General features: G+C 46.5%; 1 protein-coding gene across 1 annotated transcript in view; it reads right to left on the bottom strand.

Moving 5' to 3' along the window:
* Positions 1 to 21847, bottom strand: part of GALNT15 (polypeptide N-acetylgalactosaminyltransferase 15) — a 47471-nt gene that overhangs the window by 13066 nt on the left and 12558 nt on the right. The window contains exons 2-5 of the mRNA XM_049629850.1: positions 13634 to 13800; positions 10824 to 11028; positions 3388 to 3555; positions 1501 to 1618 (exon numbers count right to left, since the gene is read on the bottom strand). Coding sequence (XP_049485807.1) covers positions 1501 to 1618; positions 3388 to 3555; positions 10824 to 11028; positions 13634 to 13800 — 658 coding nt within the window. The remainder of the gene's footprint in view (positions 1 to 1500; positions 1619 to 3387; positions 3556 to 10823; positions 11029 to 13633; positions 13801 to 21847) is intronic.

The raw sequence follows: 21847 nt of genomic DNA, 5'->3' as shown, positions 1-21847 counted from the left end.
GGAAGATTGGGTGCGGTTGTCCCGGGACAGAGCCAGTAGAGTAAGGGAGCCACATCCATGCAATACCGGAACGGGCCCTTTCCCAAAAGCACATGGACACGTTTGGCACCTTTAGAGATATAGCTGTGTGGATTAGCACCCCTGTTCCCCAAAGCTGCTTCCTCAGGGAAAAAGGGGTCCCTGGTGGTCAGAGAGTTCTCCAGTAAAATTCATTTGAAAGGAAGCCTTTCGTTTCATCCTGGGGATCAAGAGGAAAGTGAAAACATTTCTAGCAAAAGGCAGCATGTGGACTGAAACACACCAAAAACAGAGTTCCCAAACTCTGGGCCATGGTACCCCTGGGGGTGCCCCATCAACCTCAAAGGGCCGTGCGGGATATTTTAAATGTTTGAGAAAAACACGGTGACATCTATTGGGTGTTCTGCAAACTACAAGCTTGAGATAATTCATGATTTCCACATTAGATGGCTGTATTTTCGATAATGTACACCTTTATGGGGTTGGGTTTTCAGTGGTTGCTATGATGAAAAAGCCAGTCTCGTGTTCAAATCGACATGGAACGGGAAATGAAGGTGATGGTGTCTGGTCTGATTCCAAGGCTTGAGAAGTTGTGCAGTGCCCAACACTAAATTTAGGCACTAAATTTTTAGCACAAATACTTATTTTTTGGAACTATAGTAGTTCCCCCTTATCCATGGGGGACATGTTTCAAGACCCCCGGCAGATGCCTGAAATCACGGATAGTTCTGGACCCTATATACACTATGTTTTTTCTTATACCATACATACATACATACCCGTGATAAAGTTTAATAAATAAATGAAGCACAGTAAGAGATTAACAATAACTAATAATACAATAGAACAATATCATGATATACTGTAATAAAAGTTATGTGAATGTGGTTTCTCTCTCTCTCAAAATATCATCTTATATTGTACCCACTCTTCTTCATGTGGTGATGGGAGATAATAAAATGCCTACGTGATGAGATGGAGTAAGGGAATGACAAGGCATTGTGACCTAGGGTCAGGCTACTACCCGTCTGATGATACCTCAGAAGGAGGATCATCTGCTTCTGGACCAAGGTGGACCATGGGCAACTGAATCCGTGGACGAGGCAGGACCAGTGAGCTCAATGCACAGAACTGTTTGGCATTTGTTTTGGCCTATGGGTGCCATGAATAACGCCTGAGATGCCAAGGGTGCTGTGAACACAGAATGTACGGGAACCCCTGTGCTACAGTGTAGACAGCTGATATGATGCCCTTTCCTATGCACAGGTTGGATAGCTGGTTTCAAGAGGGAGGCTGGGGGCACAATCAGAATAGGGCATGAGAGACGTGGGAAGGGAAAGAAACACACTACATTTCATGACTCGATACATTGCCTGCAGCTTTATCCCTGACCAGGGGCATTTCTAATGGCTGCGTCTCAGCTGGGACCTCACATACTACTCCACAGAACCCATCTGGCTCCTCCCTTGGTCCAGGACATACCTTGAGAGACAGTTCGAGGTTTTCACCACCCCGCAGTGACATGAGAGGGTCATATGCACCAGTGTTTTGGAAGTAATGTCTGTCCATGGCCACAACACCACTGGGCACCACAGGGCTCCTAGGCAGAGAGAAGACAGGAACAGACTGCAGTTCAGAACTTCAAGTATATCAGGAAGTCTTACCATGTGGGAGCTCCAGGGGCCGAGAGAGTGGACTCTGGGCCCAGATAGACCTCAGTGCTTTTAATTGCAAGACTGGAGCCAAGCAACCAGGTCAAAAATCCCAGTATTCTTTTTTTTTTTTTTTTTAAGATTCATTTGTTCTTGAGAGAGAGTGTGTGAGCAGGGGAGGTGCAGAGAGAGAGGCGGGGAGAGAAGATCTGAAGCAGGTTCTGTGCTGACAGCAGCAAGCCCAATGCGGGGCTCAAACTGCAGATGGAGGGCGACTGCCCGGGGGTAAACACCACATGATCCCTTGTCCCACGGGCCCTTCTTACAATGTGACATTGATATTGCTTCCCCCTGAGAGGTGGGGTCTAGTCTTCTTCCTTCCCATGAACCTGGATGGGCCTGCGATTATGTTGGAAGTGACCCTGGGTGACTTCTGAGGTTTGGTTATAGAACAGGATACATACTCTGAAACATTATATTGACTGAAAGAAGCCAGACACAAAAGGTCACATATCCTATGATTCCATTTATATGAAACATCCAGAACAGATCAATCCATAGAGACAGACAGTGGCTTGATGGTTGCCAGGCACTGGGGGGAGGAGAGGGTGGGAAACACCACTTAATAGGTATGGGATTTTACTGTAAAGTGATGGAGATGTTTTGGAACTAGATAGAGGTGGTGGTCGCACAACATTGTGAACGTGCTACCTGCTGCTGAATTGTTCATTTTCAAACGGCTCATTTGTGTTACGTGAAATTCACGGCAATAAATTGTTCTTTTAAAGGGGGAGAGGGATACAGCTTGTTTCACCTGGGCCTCTTGAGTGGGATACTTAGTCTTAGAACCCAGTGCCATGGTGTGGCCAGCCCCACGTGCAGTGACCTCAGGGAGAGAGCGGGTGAAGTTCCCACTGAGGTCCCCCTGATAGCCAGCATGAACCTTCAGACATTCAAGGAGCCTCACGGGGATTCCAGCCCCACCCCCACGGCCCCTTGAGCCCATTTCCTGCCATTCTAGTCTAGTGCATGGTCCTGCTGAGGCCCCAGATACCACGGAGCAGAGACACCCAACCCTGATGCTTCCTTTCATAATTCATGACACACAGAATCTGTGCGCTTAAAAAAACGGTTGTTGTTTTACAGTGAAGTTTGGGTGGTTTGTTACAGAACAGAAGATATCTAGAACATCTTCTTAAATAGAATAATTGTCCCAAACCCAAACACACCCAAAAACCAAAGCAAGCAAGCAACCATAAAATTTGATATATTTTGAGAGTTACGGTGTCTTAGCATTCACCTGGCTGAATTCTTCCTTTTTAGCAAGAAAGTACTTGAGGCCAGGGAAATTCCAGTGTTACCTGGAGAAGTAGAGTTAGCTCAAGATCCCAGCTCGGGTTCTCTCACTGCCCCACACAGAGGCATCCACTGACGCTCCCTGGAGGAACTTAAGCTGGACCCCATTCCCATAAGAATATAACACTAATAACACCAAGTGTTGCGCTCGGCACTCTCTCCATGGTTTTCACGCAGGAACTCTTTTATTTAGCCTTCCCAACAACCCTTTTGCCCTCAATTCACTGATAAGGAAACTGAGGCACAGAGTAAGCAACTTGCTAGGAAACTGGTGGGGCTGGGATTAGATCCCAGGCAGTTTGGCTGCTGAGTCCACCCTGAGGAAGCAGAGGTATAAAGCACCTATGTGACAGAACCTCACCTGATGGGGCTGATGGGGGACCGGAGGGCCTTCCTGTCTCGCTCTGGCAAAGGCTCCCAGTGGAAATCCAGCTTCCAGTCCAACACCCCACGCTGCAGGTCCTTGGAAGGGTAATACTGCAAAGTCTTCCAGTCAATCACGTCTATGACTGGAGACACCACCCGGCTCCTGGAAAGCATTGTGGGATCAAATAAGGGATACAAACCATTCACTTACTGGAGGTTAGAAAGATGATCTACACTTGCACTGCCCAGTATGGGAGCCAGTGGCCACAATATGGTCTGGGTTGAGGTGTGGTGTAAGGGTCAAATACACACTGGATTTAGAAGACTTAGTATGAAAAAAAGATGTAAAAATCTCAGTAATTTTTCCATTCATCGCATGTTGAAATAATAACATTTTGGATATATTGGGTTTGTTAAAATGTATTATTAAAATTAACTTCATCTGTTTCTTTTTGTTTTGAAATGTGACTATTAGAAATGTTTAAATTATATACATGGCTCATTATATTTTTGTTAGTACTGTTCTAGAAAATATGTTTTTGCATGAGGAGCTGGGAGCTCATTTCATTAAATAGCATGCCTGCCTCTTTTTTTTTATTTAAAAACATTTTTTTAAATGTTTATTTATTTTTGAAGGAGAGAGAGACAGAGTGTGAGTAGGGGAGGGGCAGAGAGAGAGAGAGAGACAGACAGAATCTAAAGCAGGCTCCAGGCCCTGAGCTGTCAGCACAGAGCCTGAAGCGGGGCTCGAATTCACAAACCGCGAGATCGTGACCTGAGCCGAAGTTGGATGCTCAACCGACAAAGCCACCCAGGCGCCCCCTTACCTCTTTCTTTGTTCACAAACCTCTGTTGATAACACTGAAAGACAAGAGAATGGGGTTCTAGGCTCAGCTCTGCCACTAATGGGCTGTGTGGTCTTGAGACAGCTGCCATACCTCTCCGGGCCTTGGTTTCTTCCTTTGTAAAGCGGGAGGTTGAACCACGTCCCACAAATACCTTTCTCAGCAGTAACACTCTAGGACTATGGCTATTGACTTCTTTTGGGGTCTTTTTCCCTTTGAAAAGTGTAGACTCCTCTTCAGAAAAATAATCATAGGCACATATCCAAAGTATTATGCATAATTTCAGAAGGTTCATGGGCCCCTGCTCTAGGGTCTGTTTCTTGTTCCTGTATTATACAACTTGATTGGCTTGAAGAATCAGGTTTGCCAAGCCCCAGACGTGTCCCTGATGTTAATGCAAGTGTATGTGGGCACATGGTGTCTACAAGCAAATGGCGGTCCTGTGTCTAGACTTATTTGCTTGTTCATTTACTGATGGCTGTTGGTGACGGTATTTTATCCTTTTGTGTGATTGTTGTTTGTTTTGTTCTGCTTGCAACAGCCTGGGATATGACCTCAGGGAGGGTAATGTGGGAAACTGGTACAGGTCAGAAGCTTTTTTTTTATCTCAAATATAATTTATTGCCAAGTTGGCTAACATACAGTGTATACAGAGTGCTGTTGCTTTTAGGGGTAGGTTCTGTGGTTCATCGCTTACATACAACTTCACATTGTAACTAGACAGGTGATCACTCAGGTGGTGTGCCAGGAGCTGATCTCCACCTAGCCAATATCTCAGTCGCATTGTTTTCTGTTTTGTCACAGGTTTTCTCTCATGGCTGTTACTTTTTTTTTTTTTAATTTGAGACAAAGAGAGAGAGCATGAGTGGGGAGAGGGCCAGAGGGAGAAAGAGAAAACCTTAAGCAGGCTCCACGTTCAGCGTGGAACCTGATGTGGGGCTTGATCTCATAACCTTGGGATCATACAAAATCAAGAGTCGCGTTCAACTGACTAAGTCACCCAGGTGCCCCCAATGACTATCAGTTCTAAAATCTATGCCAGGAAATAGATCAGTCCTGAACTCGGGGGTGGCTGGGAGGTGCCACTCTAAGAGAAGAGAGATTCCTGGCAGGAGAGATGCCAGCCACGCTGTGTTTTACACTTCTATTGATGTCCATCTCTGTTCCTTCCATCTTGGAGATGGCCAGGACTAGGGTAGCCCAGGCTACATGGAGAGGGCCAGGCTGGTCTTGGGACTCAATTATCTGTCCTCAAGTGACTGACGTTGGCATAAGAAGTCATGGGGTTTATATTTAGAGCAAGGACTCTGATATGGTTTTCCTGCCCTTTTCACATTGTTGCCTCTGGAAGGGAAGGGAAACTTAATCCCTCTGGGTCTCCACTATTTCTGGCATCCTGAATTGACCAAAGAAAACTGAGAGGCAAGATCAAGGAAGAAAGGAGGACACCCAACCCCCCCACCCCACCCCAAGTCCCCACTTACGGCAGAGTGAACTGAGCAGATGGAATGGATTTGGCTCCGGGCAAAGCATTTTGTGGAATTTCAGAATCGAGAGCCAGGGAAGCCGTGTGGCTGAATCCTGAAGAATACCCTCAAATTTGTGCCATCTTAGTAATCATAACAGGACAAGAAAGGAAATTGCATCCGAGCATCCATACAGCTTGCTGGTCCTAGATCTTCGAGCTGTGTTCTTCCTGACAAAGGTGTACATTACTTTTGACCAGAAAATGGGAACTCTGGAATTTATCGAATTTCTCTTTTTGCTCTGTCTTGCTGGAACCTCAGAGTCTATGCGAAGCTCGCTGTTAACAACTGTATCACCCCTCATATCCAACGCTACCTTTTCCTGTCTGAAATCTCCTTTTGCTTCTATCTTGACCAGACACTTAGGTGATTATTCACGAACCTCTCTAAGTGCCTTTTGGGTAGAGATTAAGAGGATAGCAGCTGCTTGACCACGGCTGAATTAGGGAGTGACTGTAGTCTAGTGACTCAAAACTGGTGATTTAAAAAACCCAAACAGTCTTATATTTAGCTTTGGGTTTTGCACCTACAGATGTGTCTGGTGTTCTTGGAATACGCTTAACGCAACATGGCAAAGCTGCCTTGTTTGACTTGGAAGGAGCTCAAAGTGTATGCTTATTCCATCATTCTCTCTTTAAAATTGAGCTTTAACTCTCAGGCAAGTGCAAGGCTGATTCTCTCGTAAGCCTCTCTAAGTTCCAGGTCAGGCGATTGGGTTTCACAAGACACACAGAAGTAGGAGAGCTATCAGCCAACACTGGTTGATGACTGTAATACATGAGGTCGGCTTAACTGGGGTTTCAACCTTACCAACCAAACCTAGTTTATTTGTAAGCCCTAGTTTATCTCATCCTGCATTATTCCTGTGCTTCAGTGTCCCTCTGGGTCTATGATGACTACAGTCATTTTGGAAGTTCACCCAGATTCTCGGTGTTGGGGAAATTATCAAGGCTCTAAATTCTCTCGCCCCAGAGCTCTTGCTTCTCAAGGGTGACCCCAGGACTGCCGCGGCTGGCTCTTTCAGACTCTGTCATGCTGAGGGGTGTGGAGCAAGATGAGGGCTGGAGAATTTCCCAGGGACGTGAGACCAAAAGGAGGCTGCTCCCTTTGTGGGCTGGAGGCATCTTGGGCCCCTGCTGCTCCTCAGCGTGCACGTGCGCGCGTGCGCGCACACACACACACACACACACACACACACACCACTTTTACACAGGATTCCTCAGACTGCTTTCCATCATTTAACCTCTTGCAGGGCAGAGTGGTTCTTGCTTCTCCCCACTGAGCAGGCCCAGCCCTGGCTAAGCACTGGGTGACCTTAAGAACTAGGTATCTCGGGGCGCCTGAGTGGCTCAGTTAGTTAAGCGTCTGACTTCAGCTCAGGTCATGATCTCACAGTCCATGAGTTCGAGCCCCACATCAGGCTCTGTGCTGACAGCTCGGAGCCTGGTGTCTGCTTCAGATTCTCTGTCTCCCTCTCTCTGACCCTCCTCCGTTCATGTTCTGTCTCTGCCTCGAAAATGAAAAAATATCAAAAAATATATATATTTTTTTAAATAATACAAAAAAAAAGAACTAGGTGTCTCTAAGATAGAGGACCAGACCCAATTTAAGTGGAAAACAACTTAAACAACCTCTGGAGCCAGCATCGCCCCTCAGGGGGTGTTGTCTTTGAGCACTTCACTAAGGACTGCCCCCTTCCCACTGGAAACCTTCATTTGTCTAGGGCCATGACTCTCACTCCATGGCTTGGGTACTAGAGCTGGCAGTTAGCACATGGCAGTTGACCGCTACCCTTGATCTTCACCTTTGTTGCTTTACATGGAAACCAACCACCAATCAGCACCTTTAATTCTGCTCTACAAAAACTGCTCTTTGAGTAACTCCGTCTGGGGCTGCTATGTACAGTTATGTGGGCTGTGCACTGCCCAAACTTAGAGAATGCCTCAAATACTGACGTTGGAAATTTGCATACCTATTTCTAAAATTTCTGGCAGTTATCATTAAGGTATGTTGTTCTACAAAACGAATGTATTATGACACATGTTCTGAGGAATGGGAGTAAAGGGTAATGAAGAAAGGAATCCTTTTACCAGTTCATACAAAGTTGCCATATGGCTCTCCATAGACCTGTTCTGTGGGCAAGGACAGAGAACCAGGGCTAGGAACCAGGCCTTGAACCCTCTGACCAGGTTGATGAGGAAGTTATGGCTCTTTGAAATAGTTGATTTATGGCTTGTTACACTGTTACTCATCATCCCACTCCACCTTTTTAATGAAAGTTCTTAAAGACCTTTTCTTACCTTCTGCACAGTGGGTCCTCACCTGGTGACAGAATGCCTCTTGCCATGAACCTCAGCTGGGGACCCTTTCCTCTCTCAAAGAGCAGCAGCTATTAGGAACTGTGCCCACTGGCTTCTATGGCTTTGCTTTACACGAGGTGAGTGGCCACAGGAGGCCAGAGGAACACTTGAGCAAAGTTGCCATGGGAGTAAAACAAACCTTAAAAGGGGACCCAGCTGCAGGTTTCAGAGTATCATTGTGTGCAGTGGAGAGAGATGAGAAATCAGACCCAAGAGAGGTAGCTTTTCTTTCAGACCCTCACCTGCAAAGGCCTTCAAGGTGAACACTAGGTCCCAGAGCAAATAGGGTGCACAGGAAGCTGTGAATGAGGTGGGGGGTCGCAAAAAGATGGTCAAACCACAGAAGGGAGGGGACATGATGAGGAAGCCAAGCCAGAATGGGTCTGGGACCAGAGGCTGTGTATGTGTGTGTGTGTGTGTGTGTGTGTGTGTATACACACGTGTGCAAGAGAGAGAGAGAGAGAAACAGACAGAGAGAAGGAGGGAGAATGAGAGAGAGAAGGAGAGGGGGAGAAGTTTGATAAAGAGAAGAAGGGAAGAGCCCAGGAAATTAAAATTTCATGGACCCACCTCTTCACTGTGGAAGGTTTCTCAGGGAGACCCATTTTATTTCAAGCTGAGGACACTGAGGTATTGCCAAGTCTTCCTCACTCAGCCTAGAGTGAGAAATCTCCAGATCTGTGAAAATGGCACCAATGTGAGAAGCAGACATGAGGGGCTTGTTCTAATCAATGTTTTAACACGTGTCTCACAACCAGGGTGGGGGTGGGTATGACCAAATTTTACTCCCTGATCAGCTTCTCCAATTCTTTTTTTTTTTTTTAAATAGAGTTTATTTATTTATTTATTTTGAGAGAGAGAGCAAGAAAAGGAGGGGGAGAGAGAGAGGGAGAGAGAGAGAATCCCAAGCAGACTCTGCACTGTCAGCACAGAGCCCGATATGGGGCTCAAACTCACACACCATGAGATCACAAACCAGAGTCAGACGCTTAACTGACTGAGTCATACAGGTACCGCTCTCCAATTCTTAAAAAAATTCCTAGACAACAAAAAGAGCAGTGGACCCAGAGTTGGAACACCTGGCTCACCTGCAGAGTCTCTGTGTGCCCTTGCAGATCATTTCACCCCAGGGAGCCCCAACATCCCTCTCTGTGAAACGGGAGCAGAATTAGCCGCCTGAGACATCTCACGAGGAGGGCAGGTCAATGAAGAATTATACGAAAGCGATCTGTTAGGGTTATGCATACATATGGCTTAATAATATATGACCAGGCTCCTAAATGTCTGCATAAAAGAAAACAGCCCAGCTATTGAGTGCCTGTATGACCCTGAGGGGTCTCCTTGCCCTCCTAGGAACTCGGTTTTTTTCAGCAGTGCAATCCTGAGGTAGGACTAGATGGTTTTACAGGTCCCTCTGAAAGCCATCTGTCTATGCAGGGAATAGGCAGGACCAACTTTAGGTCCTGCTCCAAAGATACACGGTCCTTGTGATTTTGAGAGGAGAATCCAAGATGGCAGAGTTGCAGGCTTCGCGTGTTTGCTTGCCTTGGTCTTGGTGCTGGACTTATGCACGTTTCCTTTTCTTCTGAGATAATAGCCAAGGATGGGCAGTAATCTGCGTCATGGTCCTGCATAATTAATCCTTCTTGATTTCGCTTGAGCTCTGATGGTTCTTTATTAAAAAGGAATTGCTGGACTATTAACAATTTGCATTGTGCTGCTTGAAAGCTCCTCCGTCTAGTGGAATATGCTAATTCTTCTACCTCCTCGTCCAGTAATGACTTTTTTTTATATGTGGTCATCCCCAACTTCAAAGGAGACAGCGAACATTTACCAGGGGAAGGAATGCAAGAATAGAAGTCATAAGGCTTGGTTCTAGCATCAGCCCTGTCTGGCGGGGCATCGTCAGAAGCAATCATTTGTTGAACCCCTACTGTGTAATAGGCCTCTGCAAACCCCACGGGCTGGTCCAAGGTGGGCTAGCCACCAGGTTTTGCTTTTCCTTAGTGGGATATTCAGGTTGAAGAAAATGGTCGATAAGACATGTTTAGAAACTGTATAAGGAGAGCAGGAAGTGGGGGAGTAAATGACAGTAAGATGGGGAAAGAAGAATGGAAAATAGTCAAGGAAGAAATTTTAAATGTTTGGCTAATGCAATTGTCTCTGACTGCACATTCCTGAGGCCTTGGTTAGAACATTAGAGACCCCTCATCCAGAAAAGCAATGCTGATTCTCGATAGAAGTTTAGCAATCACCGGGTCTAATGCTTTCTTTTTAGGGATAAGGACCTATGAGCAAAGTATAAAGACTTTTTCTCAGGTTATATTACAATCTTGATTAAAATTGCTCACTTTTCATCAAAGAGAGTGATAACCATGGTAAGATGTTACCCTATCCAGGAGTATTTGCAACTTAATAGAAGCTGTTCTCCAGGCCTCAGTCTTTGTGTCTAGAAGGCAGCAAACAAGGCAGATGGACTGGAGAACCTCTAACTTCCCTTCCAACGTTACCTCCTTGTGCTTTTGAAAAGGCTCAAACTCAAACATCAGAAAAAAAAACAATGACACATGCTGCTCTCTAATGGCGGAGGAGACTTGGGGACTCTTTCAGTGGTGGATAGATGCTCTGTGAGTGGCTGAGGCTGCCGATAATGTCTCCCAATCCCACCTCTTCCTCCCCAGACCTCAGGGGTGAAGTTACCTGTCACCAGCTATTCTGCTGAGGAGGGGCTCCAGCCAGCCCGGGTGGCACTCACAGTGGGAATCCATGAAGACCAGCACGTCCCCGGTGGCCCTGGTGGCCCCCAGCATCCGAGCCCCGATGGCCCCCAGCCTCTTGTTGCTCCTGAGCAACTTCACCCCCTCCAGCCTGGCCACGTATTCGCTGAGAGAAGACTTGAGTTGTCCTGGAATTGACAGAGTCATGGTCAGTGGGGTCACAGACACCACAGCCGGTGAAATTGTGACGACTGTCACTAGGATCACTATCAGCAATTCTCTTGGGAGCTGGGGTGAGCATAACGTCCTGAGACTCAGATACGTTCCACTGTGGCTGTTGCTAGGATGTAAGTTGCTTAGTTAGTTTGGGGTGGGTCAGTATTCTCTCTGGTAAAAACCAGCAGAGATGGTCATAAAACCAGGAGAGGAGAGAAGTGGCTAACCTTCTCTAACTGCAGCAGCGAGGGTATGCAGATACTGTTGGTGCCCTACGCAGATGCCCTAGGGTCCCTTTTACTGGTTTGGTTTTGGTTTTCATGTAGCTGTGGGTTTACTACTAATTGTAGTCTGCATCCTTCTCTGGAGACAGACCCTTGGATATGGACCTGCCTCTCCTGTGAGTGCCAGAGAGTCATGCAGAACACCACCCTTGGCCCCACATGCCCAGGGCCAATGACCAAACAGTGCAGGGTTACCAAAACCCGCTTTCTTGCCCCAAGGCAGGACAGATCCTGAGGTGCAGCTTGCACTGCAGAGCTGTCTGTGGGATTGGGCTGTGGCTGGACTTCATCTGAAACCTCATCTTGGTTTAGCTCCTTCCTCTCCTTCTCCTACTTCCCCCACTCTTCTATGGGGTTCCCCTGAGAGTGCAGTGCCCCCCAAATCACGAGCACATGAATCTCATCTCAGGCTCCACTTCTAAGAAATCTGACCTAAGACAGTGGTTCAAGACAGAGGGTCCGTGAAATGTGGCTGCTGGTGGGCCATTGGTGGTGCTGGCCAAAGTGGTCTCCTTGTAGTGGTAGGGGTGGGTGGGCAGCACAGTGGGTCGAAGAGAATGAGCCAAGAATCTAGACTTTCTTTAGGAACAATGATTCCATAGGGGATAAAGAATGAGAGAGGCTTCTTAGGTTTTTCATGTAAGATAAGAAAAGCTGTGTGTGTGTGTGTGTGTGTGTGTGTGTGCATGCACACATACGCCAAGATGAACAAGCCAGTGGAGACCAAAGGAATAATGTATTCAGAAAGAAGTAGCGTCCTCCATGAAGTCGTGGAAATGGGGCGCCCCTAATCACTGAACTAAGACGTTCTCAAGGGCAGGGATCGTACCTCACCCATTTCCACTGCTCTGAGCCCTAGCACAGGGCTGGCCTATGGTAGGCATTCAGTGCGTGTGTATTCAACAGAACTAAGCCAAAGAGCAAGGATTTCCTCAGTTCCTCAGCCCAGAGACAGTCTTGACAGGGATACACCCAGCCCTGCTGCTTTGGCGACAGGGTCTCTGGCGAGGGGAGGCTCAGGCAGTCTTTTTAAAGCTCCACCTTTTAAACAGCATGTGGCTCCCCAAGGAGACTTTTCTGCAGGGGAAACTGTCGAGCAGTGGATGGATTTCCAGTCACTTGGCTGTTGAATTTCTTGGTGGTAAAATTTTTTGCCTATTTATTACTTTATAATTATTTTTCTGGTAAGCTTATTAGCCCCAGGTCCATTCCCTCGAGAAGGACATCTATTAGCAAAGCTATTAAAATTTCTGAACTTGGATATGTGAAAAACAGCCCGATGGTGACTCCACTGTATTGAACACTGCTGGTTGTCTTATCCAACATTCATTCCCCCCCTCCATCCTACTAGAAGAAGCTTGACTTTGTTCAGTGCAGCTAAAATCACTCACTTACCCCAAGACTCCCTTGCTACTAGTAATAGACTTTTGATCCAACACTGGTAGAAATATACAGACATATGGGCCTGAAGCCCCCCAAAGAAAAGCAGTGTTTCTCAAAGTGCAATACATAAACCAGCAGCATTCCCATCACCTGAAATATCGTTAGAAATGCATATTCTTGGGCCCAATACCAGAATTGGGGGCTCTCTGGGGGAAAAGCTAGTAATCAGTGTTTTAGCAAGCCCGGTGATTCTGATGTACATTCAAGCTTGAGAACCGCTGAACCTTCTTCTGTCTCCATCATCTTTTAGTGACTCAGTCATGCAACGGGCTGGTCCCTAGTAGTGAGTTTCCCGTCAGTGTAAACATCTGAGCAGATTCTGCGAGTCTAGGCTCTGGGCCCGACTCTGCTGCGCTTGGCCTGACTCAGTCCTGGTCAAGTCTCATCTCTAGGCCTCAGCTTCCTCATCTGAAAAATGAATGGATTAGGCTAACCAAGAGTGATTTAATGACTAATCCGCTCAAGTGCATCACCCAGTGTCTAGGAGGCAGTGAGCACGTATGAATGGCCACCCTGCTGTGATTCTAGAGTGTCTTGGGAAGAAGCGTATTAGAATTTGTGGAGGTTGGGACTGGGAGATACCTCCCTGGGATCAGGCTGGAGTTACTTCCCGGGACTCTGGCTCAGACCTCTTTGCCTTGCTTGGTGGCTGTGCTCTCTATGCCTTCTCCCCCTATTTCCTTACTGGTTGCCCCTGGGGCTCTTCACTCATGAGTTACCTGCACCTGAATCCTCATATGGAGGTACGCTTCTGGGAACCTGGCCTCCAGGGGCTCCAAACCCCAGTCTTTGCATGGGAACCCCCCAGGGTCCAGGCCCACCCGAAGAGCTGGGAGGAGCCCATAGCCACCTTGCTGGCTGAGGTCGTCCACCAGGATGATCTCCTTCAGGAAGGCCCTGGGCACTGTGTCAAGGATACTGTGCACGGTTCTCAGGAGGGTGGACCAGGCCTCGTCGTGGAAACAGAGGATGATGCTGGCTGTGGGCAGGCTCTCCTCGGGGTGCTGTTGCAGACACCTGAAGGGCAGAGAACCAGAAGAACAAAATAAACACTGGACGGCCTCTAACTCCCTCCCTAGGGCCTGACTGGAGCTGCTTTAACCAGACGGCTCACCCCATCCCCCAACTTAGTAGCTGTCTCTCTGGGTTTGCTTGAAACTTGCGTGTAAAGAGAACCCATCACACCCTCGCAGTGGTGCTATGATCTCCCAGTCCTCATATCCCAGGAGCATCTTGACAGTGTTTAATCCACGTCTCTCTCATAGCAGTTGAGGGGTGTTTCCACCACTCCCAGGAGACGGCTGTCCTAATCTGTAAAATGGGAATGAAGGACATCACCCACCTCACGGAGCTGTTGTTAGGCTTGAATAGGACGAGGTACACAGTGCGTGTCTTATGAACACAAATTATCATTCATTGAAGGGCAGAAACACTATTCTCTTTGTGTCTGCTTCCATACAGTCTAGCATAGCACCTGGCACATAATAAATGTTAAGTATTATTCTTATTCTTGCGGAAGGACAAGGATTGAACATGTGCGAGGGCCAACAAAATGCCAGACCCTTTACACATATTACTGCTTGTTTACACTAAAATACGCCTTTGGTTTGGGCTTTTACCCCCATTTGGGGGATAAGGAAACCGAGGCTCAGAGAATGGGCAAGACTTATCAAATGTCACAGTACCAGTAAGTGGCAGAGAGGTTCAAAGCTGTCGTGCCCTTTCCCCTCTGTTGGTTCATGGCTGGACAGATGGGAGTATGAGGAGCTCCCTCCTCCAGGCCATTCGCAGGCCTGTCTGGTTCCTTCCTTCCTCTGCAGATGAGCACGATGCTTTGGATTTGCTTTGCTCTGCCTCTGCTGAGGGTTCCGACTGAGACCACAGTGGAATGAATTATAACAACAACGGGATGCGTAGAGCAGTGCGTGACTCACAACTGTTCATGGAGGCACTTGTTTTCCTAGGTCGCTTCTAAATGTCCCTCCGTGGAGGAGTATTTGCTTTTGAGTAGGGCTTATCTCAGGGACCTCAAACTTCTAACACCTAAAGGCAATTGTGATGGTCAAAGTGCATGCGGTTCTTAGTCTGACAGCCGGACTAAGGCTGGCCCCGCCTGAGAGAAATACCAGGCTGCCCCATTGGCTCACCATCCCTCTGCCTGGCACCATGCTAACCAAGGCTGAAACCCTCCGTGTGCAGGACACCTGCATGTGACTCGGGAAAAATCCTATCGCAGGCGGTGAAGGGAATTGATAGTCAGGAAGAGCTTTAAGGTAACAGTAAAACAGAAATCCTAGATTTCAAAAAAAAAAAAATGAACATCTCATAAACTAGCTGTGCCAGTTACTTTATTAGTTTCTGTATGTATGCACTCTTTCTTTCCATAAAGGATTTGAAGTCACTCAAAAGGAATACGTACAATCAAATAATGGTAATATAAAAGTAAGGATGAAAATCAGGAGTAGGGAAATACAAGCAAGAGTAGAAAGTCAACATTTGGAGAAAGAACATAAATATATAGGCCATAAGGGCCTGGGTGTTTCCAGAAAGAATTTTAAATGTGAGCTTCCTAGTAGCCAAAGGAAAACAGGAGGTTTATTCTGCAACGGAATTGACACTATCGGAGAGGTTACATCCCAGATTTTTTAAGGGAAAGTGATGTTCTTTCTAATACTTTTTTTAAAAATAACTTTTATTTTGAAATAGTTTAAGACTCAAGAAGTTGCAAAAATAGTGCAGAGAGTTCCTGTGTTATCATCACCCAGCTTCCCCCAGTGATGATATGTTACGTAACCATCCACCACGAGCAAAATCAGGAATTTCACACGGTTCAGATACTATTAGCTCAAATACAGACCTTATCTGAACTTCACCAGTTGTTACATCCAGCACTAGTTTTTAAGAGAAATTCCTATGGACTTTAGAGAGAAGTCCCTAAATGGGTGACAGCGTGCTTAGCAGCATGCCTGTGACAAATGAAATAATGAATTTTATATGCACTTTTACAGTCTGCTTTCAGGGCTGTTCAGATAACAGGTCCAAAGGGGAACCCATTCCCGTAAGGTTTTTGGAAGATAAAGGGGTCCCCAGCGCATATTGTGGGCTATGCGGAGGTATTTTACCCCTTCATCTCCTCCCCCCATTCCCCCCTCCTTTCTCCCCAAACCCCAGTGGAACTTTTCTCCCCCACCCCACTGACTTTGAGAATTTCCACTCTGCCCTCAGAATTGCTCTAGACCTGTTCACAAACAGATTCAAAATTTCCTTTGTGTCCTCTCTATTTCCTTTGTGGTTGAGAGTGTAGGCAAATCCCGGAGTCCTAGGACGGGGGCATCTGGTGGCTGTGAAAAGAAATCATGCCTCCTTCGTGAATCCAGTAGGTACTGAAAACATCACTAGGGCAATGGCTTGGGGTCATGCTTGGGGACAGAGAGGCCTGCATATGGCATTCTTGAGGCTGCAGTTTTGTCATTTGTTTGTTTTTAATGTTTATTTATTTTTGAGAGAGAGGCAGACAGAGTGAGAGCAGAGGAGGGGCAGAGAGAGAGGGAGACCCAGAATCCGAAGCAGGCTCCAGGCTCCGAGCTGTCAGCACAGAGCCCGACGCGGGGCTCGAACTCACAAACCATAGGATCATGACCTGAGCTGAAGTCAGACACTTAACAGGACTGAGCCACCCAGGTGCCCCAGGGGCTGCAGTTTTACTGGGACTGAAGTCTGTCACCTTGGTGCAGAACATGGCCTTGTCTTTTCTGTCCCCAGTCCATAGAATGTGAGCACTGGAAACAGCAGTGTGTGGTGCGTGTGTCCTTGAAGAAAGGTGCTTAAAGAGCTTATACTTTAGGATCATATTTAGATTTGAATCTTCACCTTGCTGCTTCCTAACCCCTTAGGTAATATACCCGATATTTATAAGCCTTCATTTCCTCATCTGAACACTGGATGATATTTACCCCTTGGGTCTGTTGTGAGAACGTAAGCCTTTTTTTGAGCATGTCATAGGCTTAACCTCAGTTTTCTCATCTGTAAAATGGGATTGTTGGGAGGGCCAAATGAGTTAATACATATAAAGTACTCATAGTAAGAGTTCAATAAATGTTCATTTTTATTATTTCTTACAAGCCTTCTGTGTGCCAGGATACTTCACTACCTGAATTTGTTTGTCTATAAAATGAGGATAACACGTAGATTTACTTTACGGGGCTATGTAAAGATTATATAAACAAAGATGTGTGTTGTGTGCTTTGTCCATACAAGCTTTCAATAAATGGAAGCTGTTGCCATTACTCAGGTTAGTGTTGTGTGCGGGCTGGTTTCCGGTGTTGCTTTCTATCGTGGTAGAAGACTGGTCAGGTGTTCTAAAAATAAGGACTGCTGGTACTTGTAGGATTTTCCCACGTGCTATGTCATTTAATGCTCACTCCCATCGCGGGGCTTTTGCATTGCCCAACTCCAGTGGGTGCCACGCTCATAGAATGCCACGTGATGGTGCCCCTCGGAGTTGTACAGCATGACGGTAGCATCCACCACAGAGGATTCCAGGCAAAGAAAGCCATATGAGTGATTGGAGTTCATCCAGATCCCCTGCCGGACCCACTCTCTGTAGAACACCAGCCTACAATCGCCCAGGCAGCCATTGGGAACAAGGGCCTCCCAGCCCCTTTGTTCATCCAAGTGGCTTAGGTGGCTTCCATTTTGTTTTGTAAAAATACAGGATGAACTCTCCTCAAGAGAGTAAGGCTTGTGATAGCAAGCATCCACTCACTCCTTAACTGACGTGAGTGTGTGAGGCTTGGGAGATTCTGATGGAACAGTAAGGAATGGTCCGGATCATGGGGCCCTGATCACCTGTGTCTGGGAACCCTGGGCCCCTGATGTCACCACGGGGATACTAGGTCCCTAAGGAGAGAGAGGGCACAAGGAAGGAGGTGGGAAATGGGAAAAGGAAGGCAGTTGGCACTAAAAGCCTGCCGTCTGCTTCACAATATACCCATGCTTCCTCCCCACCTCCCACCAATCTTACAGAGCTTTGGAGGGTGGAGAGCGAGGGGTGTGGTAGGCCAGAACTAGGGAGAGAGCTTGAGCAGTGATTCAGAGAAGTTGCTGGAAGCCTCTAAAAAAACAAGCAAGCAAACAAAACAAACCCTCTAAAATCCAGCCAGCAAAGATTGTTAAAGGGGGGCCTTAAAGTTTATCTAGGCCACCACCTCCTTGCAAGTGCTCCTTGGTTGGGTACAGAGTGAGCACACACTCAAACGTCCGCAGAGACTGGAATACATCCAGAGGACAGCAACCTGGCCCCGTGGGGGCTGCAGTGAGCTGAAGATCACATGCCTCACCCGCCACCCCCCACCCGCCGCCCTCCCCAAGAGCAGCCAATGTTACTAGGAGGAAATTCAGTCCAGTGTTGCCGGATCTTTCTGATTTTCAGAAAGAGCCATAAACCTGAATTATTTATGGGAAATCTCTTGGTTTGATTAAAAAAAAATTTTTTTTGAGGGATACCTGCGTGGCTCAGTCAGTTGAGTGTCCGACTTCGGCTCAGGTCATGATCTTGCAGTCATGAGTTTGAGCCCCGCGTCTGGCTCTGTGCTGACAGTTCAGAGCCTGGAGCCTGTTTTGGATTCTGTGTCTCCCTCTCTCTCTGTCCCTCCCCTGCTTGTGCTGTCTCTGTCTCAAGTAAATAAATGTTAAAAAATTTTTTTTTAATTTTTGAGAGAAGGAGAGAGAGAGCAAGAGGAGGAGAGGGGAAGAGGGAGAGAGAAAGAACCCCAAGCAGGCTCCATGATCAGCATGGAGCCCGACACAGAGCTCAATCCCATGACACTGGGATCATGACCTGAGCTGAAATCAAGAGTTAGACACTCAACCGACTAAGCCACCCAGGTGCCCCAAATCTGTCAATTTTTAAATATTGGTCACTCTTCCAATATTAAAAAAAAAAAAGACTATGGCCTAGCTGGCTCAGTCAGTAGAGTATATGACTCTTGATCTCAGAGCTGTGGGTTCAAGCCCCATGTTGGGTATAGAGATTACTTACAAATAAAATCTTAAACAAAAACAACTGTGGCCAAACCACATGTCTGTGACAGGATACAACTTGTGAACTGTCATTTGGTGACATCTGAGTTACCCCTGACTCCTGTGACTCCTGTCCTTCATCCCAGGCAACAATTTGCCTTCGGTGCTTCTTTTCCCTCTAAGACCCTCGTGCTTGGAGTCAGCAAGCGCTATGATTAGAGCCCGAGCCGGGGTACTGGTCTGGAGGGAAGAGTGTGAGACGAGGTGTCAGAGAGCATGTGCCGTGTGCACTGAAGAAGACCTATGTCGTGCTCAGACTTCCGAATCCCCTGTGAGGAAGGGAAATAAGGGACTTTGAGCAGGTCTGTCTCTTCTCTGGGGCCCAGTTTCCATATCTGATGAGGGAGGAGTTCACTCACTGCACAGTGTCTAAAGACATTTCCAGCTTTGTCGTCTACACTCTGTTCTCTCATTGTCTACAATGGGGGACTGGGGAAATTAGGGTGGACCATGTGATATTGCAGTGTCTTATTAATATTCCTTATAGCCACCACTTAATGAGTCTTCTCTTCCTGTGTACCAGGTGCTGTGCTAAATACATGCGTTATCACATCTAATCCTCCCAAGTGCATTTTGAAATAGGTCTTTTCACGTGTGCAGAGATGGTCACCATAATTCTGTCCACCCTCACATGCATGTTCCTTTGAGACGTGACTGTGCCGCTTTTCTCACTGAGAAGTGCAACCTATTTCTCCACCCCCCGAACCTAGCTGGTCTTGTGATTTTTTCTGATGGATAGAATGTACTGGAAGTGATGTTCTCTCAAGATTAGGTTCCCAGGGGCCTTGCCGCTTCTGCTGGCTGCCATAAACTGCAATGCCAGGAAGGCTATCTACTCTAACAGAGGGTGAGAGGCCACTTGGAGAAAAGCTGAGTTTCCCCAGAAGACAACCAGCATCGGCTGCCAGGTACGTGAGTGAGGCCATCTTGGATCGCTCAGTCCCAGTTAGCCTCCAGAGGACAGCAACCACAGGAAGGACCCCAGGTGGGGCTGGCAGAAGAAATGCCCAGCTCAGTCCAGCCTAATTATAGAATCATGGGTAAATGGTTATCGTTTTAAGCTACTAGTGTTTTGAAGTAATGATTGCATTGAGACGTAATTCACACCTCATAAAATCCACCCTTAAAAAAGTATACAATTCAGTGGTTTCTAGTATCTTCACAAACCTGTTCATCTACTACTGCTATCTAATTTCAGAATATTTTATTTTTAGATTTTTAAAAATATTTCTTTCTTATTTTTGAGAGAGAGAGAGGAAAAAAACATGAGCGGGGAGGGGCAGAAGGACAGGGGGGTGCAGAGGGTCTGAAACAGGCTCAGTGTTGACAGCAGAGAGCCAGATGCAGGGCTCAAACTCATGAACCGCGAGATCATGGCCCGAACCGAAGTTGGACGCTTAACCAACTGATCCACCCAGGTGCCCCCCCAGAATATTTTCATCACCCCAAAAGAAACCCATTACCCATTAGCAGTTACTCCCCATCCCTCTGTCATCCATGCCAGCCCCAGGCAAACACTAATGTACTTTCTGTCTCTATAGACTTCCCTACTCTGGACACTTTATACGTATGAATGGAATCACACAGTACGTGGCCTTTTGTGACTGGCTTCTTTCACTTAGCATAATGTTCTCAAGGTTCATCATGTTGTAGCGTGTATTAGTATGTCACTCTTTTTTACTGCCAAATAATATTCGTTGTTTGAATACACCTCGTTTTATTTATCTGTTTGTCAGCTGATGGGCATTTGTTTCCATTTTCGGTTGTTTTGAATAACGCTGCAATGAAAATTCATGCACAAGTTGTTATGAACTCATCAAACAAGTTTTTGGGAACATATGAACTATGTTTTCAGTTCTCTTGGTTGTATACCCAGGATTGGCATTTCCGAGTCATGTGGTAACCGTTAAGCGTTTTGAGGAGCTGCCAGACTATTTTCCAAAGCAGCTGCACCACTTTGCAACCCCAGCAGCAATGTGTGAGGATTTCAACCTCTTCACATCCTTGTCAGCACTTGTCATTGTCTGTCTTTTTTATTTTAGCCATTCCAGTGGGGGGTGAAGTGGTATCTACTGTGGTTTTCATTTGTGTTTCCCTGCTAACTAATGGCTTGAACATCTTTTCATGTGTTTTTTGGCCATTTCCATGTATTCCTTGGAGTAATACCTGTTCAAATCTTTTCCTATTTTTTAAATATAAATTTTTATTTATATTTGAGAGAGAGAGAGAGAGAGATAATTGACAGTGTGTGAGTGGGGAAGAGGCAGATATAGACGGAGACAGAATCTGAAGCAGGCTCCAAGCTCCCAGCTGTCAACACAGAGCCCGATGTGGGTTCAAACTCACAAGTCGTGAGATCATGACCTGAGCCAAAGTCAGATGCTTAACTGACTGAGCCACCCAGGCTTCTGGAAATCTTTGCCTATTTCTAAATTAGGTGTCATTTTGCTGAGTTGTAAGGGTTCTTTATGTATTCTGAAACAAACCCCTTATTAGATTTGTAAATATTTTCTCCCATTCTTGGGTTGTATTTTCGCTGTCTTGAAGCACAACACTTTTAATTTTCATGAAGTTCAGTTTATCTGTTTTTTTAAGCCATGGAATTTTGAGGTGGTGTGTGTGCAGCACTAGATAATGGGTTCATATTCCCATTTTAAAGATGAGGAAACTAGAGCCCAGAGAGCCTAAGTTACACAGCAGATAGCAGATGGCCAGTCTGACTCTACACCTAATGCTCTTAACCAGTATAGATATCGCTATTTTTGACGAAAGTGCTGACAGAATGTTCTGGATTCAGAGTCATGAGGCTTGGGTCCCACTGTCCGGATCAAAGTGACAATGATGGAGGGTTATCTGAAGAATACGCAATCCATTGATTCCTTCACATGTTCTGGGCTGTCTACACTGATTCGTTAAGGTCCTCAGAAAGCACTGTCTTGGCTGCCTTAGAAATGTGCTTATGTGGAGTCATGCTTGGCATCAT

Source organism: Panthera uncia, chromosome C2, assembly GCF_023721935.1.
Source record: "Panthera uncia isolate 11264 chromosome C2, Puncia_PCG_1.0, whole genome shotgun sequence".
In the NCBI taxonomy this organism is placed as follows: domain Eukaryota; kingdom Metazoa; phylum Chordata; class Mammalia; order Carnivora; family Felidae; genus Panthera; species Panthera uncia.
This window is presented reverse-complemented; position numbering and strand designations above follow the sequence as displayed.